At 35.4% G+C, this 15426-nt stretch overlaps 1 protein-coding gene across 2 annotated transcripts; it reads right to left on the bottom strand.

Annotated features, from left to right (window-relative positions):
• Positions 1–252: 252 nt before the first annotated feature.
• Positions 253–1522, bottom strand: LOC114819928 (uncharacterized). 2 transcript variants are annotated; one of them, XM_029089602.2, is made up of 5 exons: positions 1383–1522; positions 1076–1168; positions 866–964; positions 692–772; positions 253–609 (listed from the first exon to the last, which is right to left on the bottom strand). In XM_029089602.2, the coding sequence occupies exons 3-5, from the start codon at positions 881–883 to the stop codon at positions 394–396; spliced, it is 315 nt and encodes a 104-aa protein (XP_028945435.1). In that variant the 5' UTR covers positions 884–964; positions 1076–1168; positions 1383–1522; the 3' UTR covers positions 253–393. The 2 variants fall into 2 exon arrangements, with proteins under 2 accessions (XP_028945435.1, XP_028945436.1); XM_029089603.2 differs by having other exon boundaries at positions 1083–1168.
• Between the last annotated feature and the right edge of the window lie 13904 nt (positions 1523–15426).

Below are 15426 nucleotides of genomic sequence, written 5' to 3'. Positions count from 1 at the left end.
ATTTTTTTGTTCTGTTTTTTTTTTTTTGTAATAAAATTAAATTGCAATTAAAAAATGTAATGAAGAGAAAAATAATTTATTTAAATTAATATAAATGTGTGCACAAGAAAAATGTTTAAAAAGTAAGGGAGTAAAAAACTAATAAAATAATGCAACATAATCTACGGGGTCGTCATTCGAAGGCGGATGGAAGGTCTCGAGGTTGTGGACGGGCTGAGAGGTTGAAAGGGCAGAGTTGTGGGCATGCTCGGGTTGAAGGGGTTCGGATGTTGACAGGGGACAAAGATCCGGGAGACGAATGCTAGACTGACTGAAGGCTTGTACAATCTGTGACATCTGGCTCCTATACGAGGTGAGCTTCTTTGCTATCAAAATTGTCACTTGACTCTTTGACTACGATGATGAAGGGGCTCTAGGTTCCCACAGCCGCGCATTCCCCATCCCTCTACAATACGTCCCCAGCCTCCGCCCGAGAGTTTGATCCAAGGTCTCCGTAAGGATCTGAAACCTCACATCCTCTGAGGGATCCACAGACTCGAGCAGAGTCTCGGGAGGAAGCTGGGAGACGGCCTCTTGAAGAACGAACTGCCTCTTCTCCATCATCGTCGCCTGTGTAATATAACATTAAATATTATTAATAACCATGATACTGGAATGCATAAGATAGTAATTACAATTGAAGAATATTTACATGAAGGAACTCGGCCAACTCATCCCCGGGTCGAACATATACTTCGCTAAAGACATCGATCTCCGAGAATTTTGAACCCCCCTAAATAAAACAAGAGAAGAAAAATGTTAGTACGAAAAAAAAATTAATATTAATGACATATTAAAAATTAAATATGAAAAACTTTATTATTACCCGCCGCCGCGCCTCCATCCTATATGAGAAAGGCCTCGAACCGAAATGGTGGAGAAGAGTCTTCTTCTCCCGATTGCTTTTGTTGGCTTTCGCCTTCTTCTGTTATACAAAAGATAAACGTATTAGTTCAAATTTAAATGAAATATAAAAAATATCAATAAACACTAGTAAGAAACGTATAATACTTTTAAACTTAAATAAAAAACGTACCACATACCCAGGCTCCTAAAAATGACTGCAGAGCCACGCCTAATTATCTTCCCGGTCCTCAAAACTATTCGGGCAACCCTCCTCAAGAGCAACCTACAAATCATCAAATGTCTCAAAATATTGGTGCAAGTCGCTCTTCCAGTGCTTGTAACGTTTAGCAAAAAGCATGTTGATTGTATGCCAACATATGCTCGTTGCTGTAGTCGAAATTATAGTTTGTCTCCAATGTAACAAATTAATTACATACATTAAGTAATATAAATATATAAAATTTAAAGGAAAAACAATTAAAATGTAGGATACTTACCAACAACTGTGTGCGCACCTTCATCCTCACCTCGTCTGGCATCGCCTTCCAAGACTTCCATTATATAGGGCAATAGGTTCGAACGACGTGACATGTTGTGGGCCAATGAGCTATGCTATTCCGCCGTTGGTGCAGCCAGATGTCGGTCATCGTATTCAATTGTGTTATGTCCGTTGTTCACCCGGGTGATCTTCACCGTCTTCAACTGGCAACAAGGTCCACAGGTATTTTTCTTGGCTGCAAAGAAATGTAAAATTAACGTTAACCCAAAACTAATAACAAATCCTACTAAAATTTTGGCATAACCTTCCTATAATTAAAACATTTTCCAAAACCCTGAAAATAACATAAACAATATATGTATCCAACACAATGATCACAAATGTTTAATAATAGGTTCGGAATGATGACAACAATACACAATATATATATATAATAACTTTTTAATCCTTAAATGGCATAACTTAACAAACTTAACCTAAAATAACAAAACTAAGTTAACTGAAATTTCTTTCTTGTTTAATTACCATCGGTGGAGGCATATAACAACTATTGGACTCTAAAAACATATAACAAAACAAGAACATATTCAACAGTAGTGATGAAAAGGACAAACCAGGAATAAAAATAAAGGTGAAACATTGCAGAAATAACCATACTAGCAGAACCATTTGGTTGCATAAGAACTCAAACATTTGGCTTTTTCAGCACTGTCTTCCTGTTACTCTACCATGCACAATTGAAATACGAACACAAATTATACTTGATGAAAAGGCATGAGAAAAACATAACCAAGAAATGTTCCAAACAATCCATAAAGAACCAATGACAGCCACCACCCATGTTATGTCATGAAACATGTCTATCGCTCATTGCTAAACCAAAGGGGCTCAACACACAATCAACCGCGAAATAATTCATCTAAAATCATAACAATACCTTAACCAAATACTTTTCAAACTAAGGAATTGTTGATAATATCTTGGCACAGCCGCATCAAAACTAATAACCGTCACTAGGCAATTCTTTACTAATTTGCAATGTCATTCAGCAACCAAATGCTTATCATATTTCATATTTGGCATTCTTTATAAGGTTCTACTTTGCCAACATTTTATGCGTTGTTATAGAATGTAAATACAATCCAACTCCATGTTTGCATAAGTAAACAACAATTACTTTCAATTCATGCAAGCATTTGCATTTCAAAGCACAATGATACATTCGCTTTACACATTTTCTTTCTACTTACCTAACTAACTAAATATAGAACTTAGAGCAGCCGCAGCTCTACTTTTGAACAAAATTAAACTAGTAAAACTTGGAATTAAGCAGAAAAATTGAACAAACAGTTTCAGTGACACGTTGTTCCCTACAAAGAACTAATGAACACCCTCCTAGCATCATTAGGCAATCCAATATCACGTAGAATAGTGTATATGGAGAAATCACCAAAGCACTATAGAAAAAAGAAACAGTTATGAACGGGCGGGGCATTATTAAACTTTACCTTGTAGTGACCCTGAGGCATCAGTAGTGAATGCCGATGGCATGTCGGGTGTGTGGGGGCAGCGATGACCACACCTGGCGCTAATAGGTAACGCCATTGATGAGGCTAATGACGCCGGCGCCTGGGAGACCCTGGGACCAACTGGATCAACCGACATGTGTTGGAGCAGTAGCAGCTGACGGATGAGCATCAAGAGGCGAACGAGGTGCAGTCGTCACCGCCTTATAACTTTTTGACATCTGCACAATTAGAAGAAGAAAAAAATTCATTAAGCATACATAAATCACATCACATGCCTAATTATCCAGCATATCACTCACACCAACCCCAAGCATAACTAAATTAAGCATTTGAACCATATATATACCATCAAACATAAAATCAATAATTAAACCATAAAAGAATGTTGACCTATATGCATTTCCCCATTCAATTAAACAACAAGAAAACAAAAATATATGGTACTTAAAGTCAATTGGCTTGGGCAGCAGCTGCCTTATGTAAGCCTCGAAACATAAACACAAACATATCCTTCGCTATTTTTTCTCAAATTCATATGAGTTCCCTCTCCTTTGAATTGAGATTACAGGAAAAAAAATTAAAAAAAATTAAAAAAAATAAAACCAAAACCAAAACGAAACTACGTCTCTATTTCTCATACGTGGAGAAACAGCTTCTTAAAACTGGATCTCTAAGTTTAAGTGGAAGTGTCCAAATGATGCAACAAAATATTCAAAAAAACACACTTCAAGACCCCAAGGCCCAAGCACAAAGCTAAATTCTAAATCTCTAGCCCTAAAACCCAACATTACACCGTAAAATAACAAATTATGTCATTACATGGAAAGGACGATAAACAAACCTAAAGAAAGCCTAGTTCAAAAGGATTGAAATCCCACAATGCGAGACCCCATTAGAGGAACTATCAACTATCAAGATGTATTATACATGACATATTTATCTCTAATCACACATAAACATGTAAGCAGAATGGGTAAGGCATCCTAATATTTCGAGTAATTTAGGGCGTGCTTAATGACCTCACAACGCATCAAATCTACCCAACTGTGGTGCAGAGACTAGAATGCCTTTGTCCACTCAACTTAATACCATACTCAGTTACAACCCCAACTACAAGACTCAACGACTCTTCTTTATTTGAATTGCTTCTTACAAATAGCATTAGTCAAGTGTAGAACCACAACCGTATGACATATTTTCTCTTACAAATAGCATTAAAAAGTTTAGAAATTAAAAGAATAAAATGATTAGCAATTTAGAAAAGAAAAGTGATTTTCAATGACCTTCTATAGAATCACACTCCCACTCTTGATTTATCGTCATCGGATTGAATAAATAAAATGAAATCAATGGGCTTGATTAAATAGAAGGTTATAAGAAGCTAAAAAAGGTGTCGACATCAATTCCCTTTTGGAAATATATAAAGGGTGTGGGAAAGAACCTATCGTAGGTTCCTTTTCACCTTTCAAAATGAAGAACAAGATAAAATTGATACCAAGTTCAACACCAACGAAGCAACAAAACCCGGCAACTTTTAAGAACCAAATTTGTTGCTCGAGAACAATAATATGCGGTCAGGGAAGAAAGAAAACAAAGATTTGACACATAAAGCAGGACCACTGTTACATGTTCAAACAAAATTTAAAGCTTGTTAAGACAATTTAGTTTAGAACGATACTGTAACAAAATCTCATCACAAAAATCAGGCCTATGATGCTAGTAATACTCGAAATAGTATGAGGTCATTAAGCACGCCCTAAATTACTCAAAATAGTATGCACTGTTACAAAATATTTCACCAAAAGACCTGAAATTGTAAACACCCAAATGATTACATGTATATAGATCTATCTGTAACTAAGAACACGCACCAAAAAACTGCCATGCCATACATACATTCAATTATACATAGAGGTTTAATCATATACAATTATTCTATGTATCTTTCTAAACATTAGAACCCTAAAGCATATTAGAACCCTAGTTCAAGATCCCTAATTCAAAGCAATTATTCAAAACATTATAACCCTAATTGTATAACCTTAATTCCTAATTTGACTAAAGTTAGGTAAATTGAAATTTACCTCATAGGGAGAGCGTTGTCAGAGGAGGAAAAGATAGGATTGTAGGAGGAGGAAGAGTGAGGGTTGTCGAAGGAGGAAGAGAAATGGGGCTGCCAGATGAGGAAGAGAGACGGTTGCCGGAGGAGGAAGAAAGAGTGCAAGGGAGAGCTGAGGGAGATGGCTGTCAGAGGGAAAGTTTACAGAGAAGAAAGGTAAGGGGAAAATGGGAAAGTGTTGGCAATTTCAGTTTAATCCCAAGGTTATTGTGCGACGAACAAAAGAAATATTCGTCGCGCAATAAATTCAAATTTTCACGAAATTATTTTTGTGCACACCCATTTTCAGCTCATTGTACAACGAAGAGTAATTAATTGTCGCGCAAATGCCATTCGCACGACGAATAATATTTTGTTCGTTGCGCAATGAGCTGAAAATTTAATTTACCCGAGTAAATTTTTTAAAATATATATTGATTCAAATAAAACTAATTTATTTATAATAATTAAATTACAAAAAAAAAATTCATTTACTATGTTTTACATGGCAAGTCACAAATAAATTGCATTATTCATCATCTGAACTATAATAACTTTTGTTATTGTCGTTATCATCACTTTCGGTCTCCCAATCCTCCTTCTCGATAACTACGTCACCGTCGTTGTTCGAGCCCACTGCAACATAGTATCGCAGAATATCACCGTGGTCAATTGTAATTGACTGAATCAGTATTTCAATTGAAGACACTCTTTGTATATGAAATGGTTCTTGGATAAGATTTGTATCTCGAAGTGTTTCCGCATCATTTTCCATTAAAGATTCTAAACATTGATCAACGACGTCGTCGTCAGCTAGGTCTTGTTCTAGTATAGCTTACACGTTCCTCTGATCCATCTTCTAAACAACTTTCCAACCTCTCCTGGCTTTAGGGTCATCTAGATACACAATTTGTTTAGCCATGTTTGCCAAAATGTAAGGTGTCGTTGTCGTACCAAGTTTTGTTAATGTTCACATATAGTAAGCCATGGTCAATTTCAACACTTCCCTGCCTATTTGGATTTGTATCAAACCATCGACACTTAGACATGATCACTTGGTATCGGTCTTTGTAAAGCAATTGCACAATAGTTGTTAGTTTGCCATGGAAATCAATGCTCATACTTTTGCCTCCACTTGGGACATAGACACAACTTGTTATCTCGTGCAGTCCCCAAAAACTTGACGTCGTTAACATGGAAACCCGAGAACAATTCAGCGCGAATCAAGCCAAACGCTAAGTTATATAACTCTTCAGTGTAAGTGGGGGAATTTGATGCTTTCAATTTATTCACCTAATATTATACAAAAACATACACATTTTGGTTTGAGAAAATTAAATACTACAGTATATATCACAAATACAAAAGCATACACATTTTTGGAAAACGACTCGCCTCGTACAGGATCTCCAAAGGGTCGTTCGCTTTGGACAAAAACAGAAAGTTTCTCCTTTCTCACACCCCCGTCATTATTACGCTGATGATGATTGAAAGTCATCTCCACATCTTTTAAATACATTCCATAGAAAGTAAATGACTCATATTGAACCCAAGCCTCTATAATTGATCATTCGGGCTTCACCCTGTTGTGTACACTTTTTTTTCAGCTCCCCGAGAAGTCTGCCAAAATAAAACAATACGATACAAATTAGTAAGCATAGGGTAATGATGCATAAACAAATGATGAGGATTATATACCTTTTTATTGGATACATCCAGCGATAATTGACAAGACCAGTAAGCAATGCCTCTTAGGGCAAGTGAACCATCACGTGGATCATACTTGTCAAGAAAGTTGAAGGGAATATCATCTCAAACTTGCATAGGAATTGCACAATGTCATGGCATAACTGATTAACGTCCTTCTTTCGCAAAGTTCCTGCCATCAGTTGGAAAAAAAAAATCTGGACAATAACATGATTGGCTTCACTACATCTTCCAGCAATAGATGTCGAATACCCACAGGAAATAGGTGTTGCATAAACACATGGTAGTCATGGCTCTTTAGTCCAGCAAATTTACCCCCATCAACAATCACGCAATGCGCGATATTAGAAGCATACCCATCGGGAAACTTTACAAATGATACAAATTGTAAAAACTCTTTTTTGTCATTCGGTTTCATGGAAAAAAAAACACAACATCCCTTCTGGCTTTATCAATGTCCATATTCATCCATAAACCCCTCCATATGCCCATTCTTTCCAAATCAAGATGAACTTTGATAGTGTCTTTTGTCTTGCCCTTGATATCTAGAATGGTGTCCATCAATATGTCAAAGATATTTTTCTCAACATGCATAACATCGAGGTTGTGTCTCAATTTTAGTTTTGACCAATAAGGGAGCTCAAAAAACATAGTCTTGTGCATCCAGTTCATATATGTAGAAGGTATGGTCCTACTCACTGTTTTCCTGAATGGAGCAAAATCCAAACAATTAAGTTGTTCCAAAATTTGATCACCGGACCATTCTCTAGGTCTGAGGCAATGCTTTGTGTTCCCGTCAAACTCTTTATCCTTTTCCCTCCGATGACTAAGGTAACAAACTTTTCTGGCATGCCAACCAGATGTTACATCATCCTTGCATACAGTCATGCCATATAACCCTTAGTGCTCTACCCAGAAACTATTGCATATGCTAGAAAATCATTCATAGTCCACATAACTGCTTCCTCAAAGTGAACATCTTCCCAATGTACTTATCGTATGTGCGCACACCATTTGTCCATAAATCCTTTAGCTCATCAACCAACAGCCTTAAGTAAATATTGATTGACCTACCAGGATCCTTAGTTATCAAAAGAGTCATCATCATGTATTCTTTTTTCATGCATTTTCAAGGCAGCAAATTATATAGGAATACAAAAATCGGAAGTGTTGTTGTGTTGGTTTAGAACCCCGAACAGATTGAATCATTCAGTAGCAAGTCTCAATCTAACATTCCAAGGATCAGCAGCAAACTCGGGGAACATTCAATTGAAATCTTTCCATGCCTTCCCATCTGCAGGATGCCTCATCACATCGTCATCTACCCGTTTTTCCTTATGTCATCTCATGTCGGTGGTAGCGTCATCGACATATACAATCGCTACAACCTAGGTTTCAGGGGCAGATAACGCATGACTTTTTGTGGGATCCTAGTCATTCTATTCTGAGATGTAATTTTGAACCTCGACTCATTACATACAAGGCATTTATCCATTGCTTTATTCTTTTTGTAGAATAAAATACAATTGTTTTTGCAAGTGTGAATTTTTTCATAACCCAATCCAAGACCATTCAACACCTTTTGCGCATGTATATGGTCTTTAGGCAAACAATTGTCCTTCGGAAGCATTCTCTTGAAAACCCCCAAAAAGTAATCAAAACACTAGTTTGACATACAATACTTTATTTGTACCTGCATTAGTTCCACAATGGCCGTGAGAACAAAAAAGCTCTCGCATCCCGGATATAACTCTTGGTTGGCATTTTTTAATAGTTTTTCATATTATTCGAACTCTGCACTATCCATTGGTGTAGGCACGTCATCTTCCCCTTCTTGATTGGTGTTTATCGATACAAATGGAAAAGCATCATTTATAATATCTATGACTTGTTCATTAGGATCCACAATAGGTTCAACATTGTCCACTCTTGTGGCGTTTGAAGACGAAGCATTGTCAAACTGTTCCCCATGATGGTTCAAAGTATTATATATCTCAATCATTCCATCCTTACTAAATGAAATTGAACATTTTCAATTGTTTCCCTTAACGTGTTGTTACACCTCCTACAAAGACACCGGAATCTAGTTGCACCCGGGCTATGTGTACATGCAAAGTCAAAAAAATCCTCAATTCCATCCAAGTATTCGTCTGCGCATCTATTTGGGTTCTGTATCCACGTCCTGTCCATAATTCCTTGAACCACAATAACAATACAACAATCACAACAACTTCATACAAATGATAATGTCACCTTATGACTCCGGTAAGGGCCATATCCCATTCGGGAATGAATAGTCATGTCACGTAATTTATGGCTACATCAGATTAGATTTCGACGTGGATGGATTTCGGCAGCATCTCGGTACAGTTTTTCAGGTGTACGACGTAGATATAAAATACCTATGTGCCACCCGAAAAACATACAGAGATAACACCAAAATCTCCACAACCGAAACCTAATCCTTCAACCATAAACTACATGTCATAAATGTGCATTCCTATACTGTCCAAATAATGGGACAATTCAAGAATTAATTATACCGCAATCATGCTTTCCCATCCATGCGCGAAATCCAACTAATCATCAAACTGGAAACTAAGTTTTACTACAAATAAAAAACAAGTACGAAGTTAATTTCAATTAACTCCATACGTCACAACACATATTTGTATGTCACGTACAAATTTAACAAAATAATATAAATATAATTTCACAACACAATATAAACATAACAAACTAAGTTCAACATAATTTAATTAATTTGATATTTTTAAATAATAAAACGAAGAAAATACCTTCTCAATCGTTCTCCACCAATCGCTAATCAGACACAATATCCCTATAGACAACTAAATTAATGGCGTTAGTATGAATTTACATTAATACTTTTACCCTAACAAAATAAAAACGCTTACTAGACACACCGAGATAGCTTGATCAACCTAGAGAAGAAGATTAAAGGAGTATTAGATGACGAAATTGAGAGAAAATGGAAATGACAGATGCCAGATTGAGCAAAACCGATGAGGATGAGTGCAAAGGCTAAATCTGCAATTTTTGTATAGTTTGCCTCTGCACAAGCTGAATCCAGATTATAAAGTTCACTTTTGGACGAATGATTTTGAGCGACGAACAAGGTCTTCGTCGTGCAAAGGTCGCACATAAAAAAGGTATTCGTTGGTCAAGTTTACCATTTTTTTATTTTATTTCCTCTACTTTATAATTTATTCTTTTCAACAAATTGCACAACGAAAACATTTTTTGTCGCACAATGCATTTTTTTTTTATGTTTTTCCATTTTATTTGTATGTAATATAAATTTTTATTTTATTATAAATAAATAAAAACTCAAACTTAATTAAACGTTAAATTAATTAACAAAACTAATTTACTATCCCAAATAGAAATTATAATTAATGTAAATATTAATCATCCACATAACATAAATTTATTAATTAAATTAAATATAAAGTCCACAAATTCTTATTTCAAAAAAAAAAAAAACAACCCTCCTCAACTTCAATCCTTTCTCGCCCACAACACATCATACTTCCACTGCTGGAAACTCTACTTGAAAAGCCCATCCACATAAATTCGTTGCTTCTCATCGATTACATCAACATCCCAATGAACCTACATTAATGCCAATAAAAATAAATTAGTAAATTAAAAAATATTACATTTTAACAAAAATAATTGTTTATTATTTACTACAAACTTACCGATAACTCCCTCAACATGGACTTCTTCAACACCTCAAGGACCTTTTTCCAAGACTCAAACTCGGCAGAACAATTCCTCCCCACCAAATTCCCAATGTCATACCTAAATTCGGCTTATGCCTCAACCATATATTTGCCTTCAAAGTACAGCACTTGCTTCCGTCAATGCCTCTCTAATTGCACTACAAGTTTCTTTAAACAAAATTTTTTTTAAAACTAGGATTCTAAAAGTGTGTTTATATAGCACTAGGATCCCTTATTCGTCGCGCAAATTACATGTTCGTCGCGAAAACACGTCATAAATGCGCAATAAAGGGGAATGTTTGAACGCAATCTGACTGTGTTTTGCGCAACAAAAATCTTCTATTCGTCATGCAAAGTCATCTTACGCGATGAGCATAGCGTTGCGCAATATATTTAGTGACGAATGGAATGATTGTAATTATAAAGTTTACGTAAACATATATATCTATGTTTACGTAAACTTTATAATTACAAACAAATATTCAGTTAAATATTTTTTCTAAAAATAATTAATACCTTAAATATTTATTCTATATATAATTAAGGCTTTTTATATTAGCACCCCACAAAATGTCGAATGCATCCCACATTAAATTTTAATACTATATGATTTATGTAATGCAATGACAATTTTGACCTTATTAGGTTTTAAAAAAATAAAAAATTTCTAAATACACCACAAATCACTTTTATTATTTATCTTCATCAACTATCAAAACTCCTCCCACCCTCTATTTTTTTATGGTTATTTTCAAACACGTTTATCTAACAGAATAGAAAGTACATAGCATTTATGAAGCATGAATACTACAAATTGGATGAACATAGATATCCGATGGCTATAAAATTTGTTAGCAAACCATAATTTTGCATATGAAAACTGCCTACAAATTGGTAAGAGCTTTTGGTTTCATTACACAGGCCAAATATTGCTTTGTAAGATACTACATCAAGGAACAACTTAAAAGTTCACATGTATCAAAATCACCATTGACAATTAATAGGCTATACAAGCAAGCCCTTGCCTGAACAATAGAGTAGAACAAAAAACAAAATCATAAGACGTTTAATTTCTAAGATGTTAGAGCGTGATTCGGATGGTGAGGCAATAAACTCAAGTCACATTTCAATGAGCCAACTAAGCCGTTTAAAAATGAACGAAAAATAACAGAGTAGAACGAAAAACAAAATCATATGTTTAATTTATAAGATGTTAGAGCATGATTCGAATGGTGAAGCAATAAACTCGAGTCACAATTCAATGAGCCAACTAAGCCATTTAAAAATGAACGAAAAACAAAATCATAAGACATTTAAAAATGAGTATTATAAGATTTGAAAAATGTGGGATGTATAGAAAAGGTGGGGTGTATGGAGAAAATGTGAGGTGTATGTTGAGAATGTAGGGTATGAGGGTAGTATGGGGCAGTATGTGTGGTGTATTAAGATAATTTTTAATTAAAAAAGCAAATGTATAGTGTATTAAGTATGTGAGGTTTATTCAACAATACGTGGGGTGTTAATATAATAAGCCAATCATTAATGCCTTAATCCATACAATTATTTTGAGCATAAGTACGATATTCATTGAAGATTGAAAACACATACAAACCAAGGATAGGGTGCTTACATTAGGCCTCAATAAATAAAATAAAACAAACAGTAAGTAAAGCCTAATTAAGTCCAAATACATAACTTATAAAAAAAACCTTAAATTTAAATATTGTCATACAAAACATAAGTTTAAAACTACTATTTTGATGGTCCTGGTCCATTCCGCAAGACTTTATAACTCCATTGATTGTAACCTCCCTCCAACGCATCTTTCATCAACTTCATCAACTGTTCGTTCATATCATCATCAAGAGTATACTTACACTAATACACATATATGCAAATAATTAATTCTAACATATTACAAAAAATTTCACAAAATTAATTATTGATCCATGAACAGTATACTTACTAATAATTCATCCATCACCGCCTTCTTCACATTCTCGGGCACATTTTTTCAAGAACGTCACTCAACAGTAGAATAATTATTCCCCATGGCTACAACAATCGCATGCGGGAACTCAAAATGTTTCCTCAAATCATTCGGGTTGGTGACGGGCACGCTATGATCCTTATTTTTATCCTCCATCTGTTCTTGAAGAATAAGGAGAACAGAATTGTGAAGAATAAGGACAGCAGAAGCGCATATTTATAGGAAGGTTAGGATCTTTGAGTGACGAAAGCTTTGTCGCGCAAACATCTGCATTAAATGTGGTATTGATTCCTTTGATTCACCTGTAGTGAGTGGTCTGAGTGAAAACTGACAGTAACTTACACAACGAACCCTTGGTCGCGCAAAGGTCCCTTTTTCGTCATGCAAGTTTTTCGCACCAAAAAAAAATTACCCCGCATTTTCTTTCTGACTTTACACAATGACAACAAATATTCGTCGCACAATTTTTTTTTTTTCCCTATCTTGTCTGTTTTGCGCTAAGAAACATTTTTCATCACGCAAGTTGTTTTTTCTTCTAGTGGAATGATACGATGAAAGAATATGAGATGATTGATTTGGGCTCTAAGAAGTATTTTCTAGGAATTCAAGTCCAACAATCGGAAAAATGGATTTTTATGTATCAAGAAAAGTATGCAGAAAATCTCTTGAAAAGGTTCAATATGTTGAATTGCAAGCCAATGGATACTCCAATGGCAATTAATTTAAAGCTTTCATGTAATGATGGAGCACCAAGAGCTGATGCTTCTATGTATAGAATTGTTGTTGGCTCACTTATTTATTTATCTAATACAAGGTAAGACATAGTTCACGCAGTTAGTGTTGTATCTCGATTCATGAATGATCCAAGTAATCATCATTTTGCTGCTGTTAAAAGAATACTATTATATGTGCAAGGAACCAAAGGATATGGCATCAAGTATACACAAGAGAAAGCAAGCATTTTAGGTGGATTCACATACAGTGATTGGGCTGGTGCAATTGATGATAGAAGAAGCACATTTGGGCATGTGTTTTTCTTGGGAAGCAAAGTTATATCATGGTCATCGAAGAAGCAAAGTACAGTGGCATTATCAACAGCCGAAGCAGAATATATTTCAGCCACAAGTGCATCATGTGAAGCAGTTTGGATTAGAAGAATATTGGCAGATCTTCGTCAAGAACAAAACACTCCAACAAATTTATACTGTGATAACATGTCCACATTTGCCATGACAAAGAACCCGGTCTTTCATAGCAGGTCAATGCACATAGAACTTCGTCATCATTTTATCAGAAAATTGGTTGAAGACGGAGAGATTGAATTGAAGTTATGTGGTACTGATGAGTAGATTGCAGACGTTTTCACAAAAGCACTTCCAAGAGAGAAGTTCTACTATTTCAGAGAAAAGCTAAATGTTGCAGAATAAATGCATTAAGGGGGAGTATTAAACATAATTCATTTTCTCCCTGTCAGTATTAAACATAATTCATTTTCTCCCTGTCAGTTTTATCAATTGTTAAGTAGAGTTGTGCCACTTAAGAAGAGTTGTGTTTAGGAAGAGTTGTATCAGATGTCTAGGGCTGTGTCTGCAACTCTTGGAATTAATCCAAGAATTAAGTCTATTATGAAAAGGTCTGAATGTTATTATAAATAGCCAATAAGATGACCTAGTGTTGTAATCAATTTGAAATCAATAAAGTCAGTTATCAATAAAGCTTCAGTTTTCTGTTTAAAACTCTCTTCCATATTCTCTCATATCCTTAGCTCTCCTCGTATATGCAGCTATGTTCCTCATTGCTTTGGGGTCCTCTTCCTCATTGCTTGGGTTTCTTCATCCTTTTAGCTCTCCCCGTATATGCAGCTATGTTCCTCTATGAGCATAGACACATCTTGATGCGCTCCGATCCAAACGCCTCATTTCGGACAAAAATTTGCGAGATATTGAAAGCGTTCGGCCAGAAAGACCTCGGTCTGCATACAATCAGGAATACTGGGGTGCAAGATGGTAGCGATCACGGTATTGGTGCAGTTGAATCCTCACCAAAATCGTGACGGATGCTCCCCAAGGCCATCCAGTTATTCGATACATGCTGAACCATAACACAGCGTTTTAGAAATGCAAGAAACGCATTCTACAGCGCATGAAAATTTGAATCCCGATGGTCAAGCAACCCAAGAGTGATGACACATAGAGCTTAGATATATGATGTACTAGAATTAATTTAATAAGAGTTTCTCTTGCAAATTTAAATGATCGGATTGTGTAAGATAATATAAATGCACTTTATTTGTACATTCAATGGGTGTTGTGATTTACAATTAGAATAATGCAGAAATTAGGTTTGTGTCACTTATTAGGGTTTGAATTTTACTTCTTGGTTGGATTTCTTTGCTTGGTTGAGAGATTTTGTTAATTACCTATTTGATTAGGATTTGGATTTAGGATTGTTATTGTAACCTAAGTCATATGCACTATAAATAGGAGCTTATGGATAGTCTATTTTGTGTGCCTTCACTATTGGTTTAGAGATTTTTCTCTAATTGGGTTTTAGGGTGGAGGTCACCGTTTGGAGTCATGAGTGCGTGGCAAACTCATGGCTAATTCGTTTGTCAGTTTGTGAGAATCAATTTATGTGTTAGAGAACAATTTAGAAGAATCTTCTCCGTTTATATTGGATTCTCTACTCGTTTGGTTTATGGATTGTAATTTGTGAGATTTAGGTTGTTAGAGTTACACTCTTTTGTTATCTTCATTTATTTAGTGAAATTCTTTGCCATGCTTTACTTGTGGACTTAGGCTTTACACCGAACCACATTAATCTCATGTGTTTTTATTTTGAGATTGTTCATTTCTTCGCTTTCACTTACAACGTTGATATTTGGCACTTTTGTTAAAACTCACTTCCTCTTGCACATAAAAGTACAACAATGGGCCATGGGCAACAAATTCTGAAAAGAAAGAGAAAAC

This window comes from Malus domestica, chromosome 12 (genome assembly GCF_042453785.1).
Source record: "Malus domestica chromosome 12, GDT2T_hap1".
NCBI lineage: Eukaryota > Viridiplantae > Streptophyta > Magnoliopsida > Rosales > Rosaceae > Malus > Malus domestica.
This window is presented reverse-complemented; position numbering and strand designations above follow the sequence as displayed.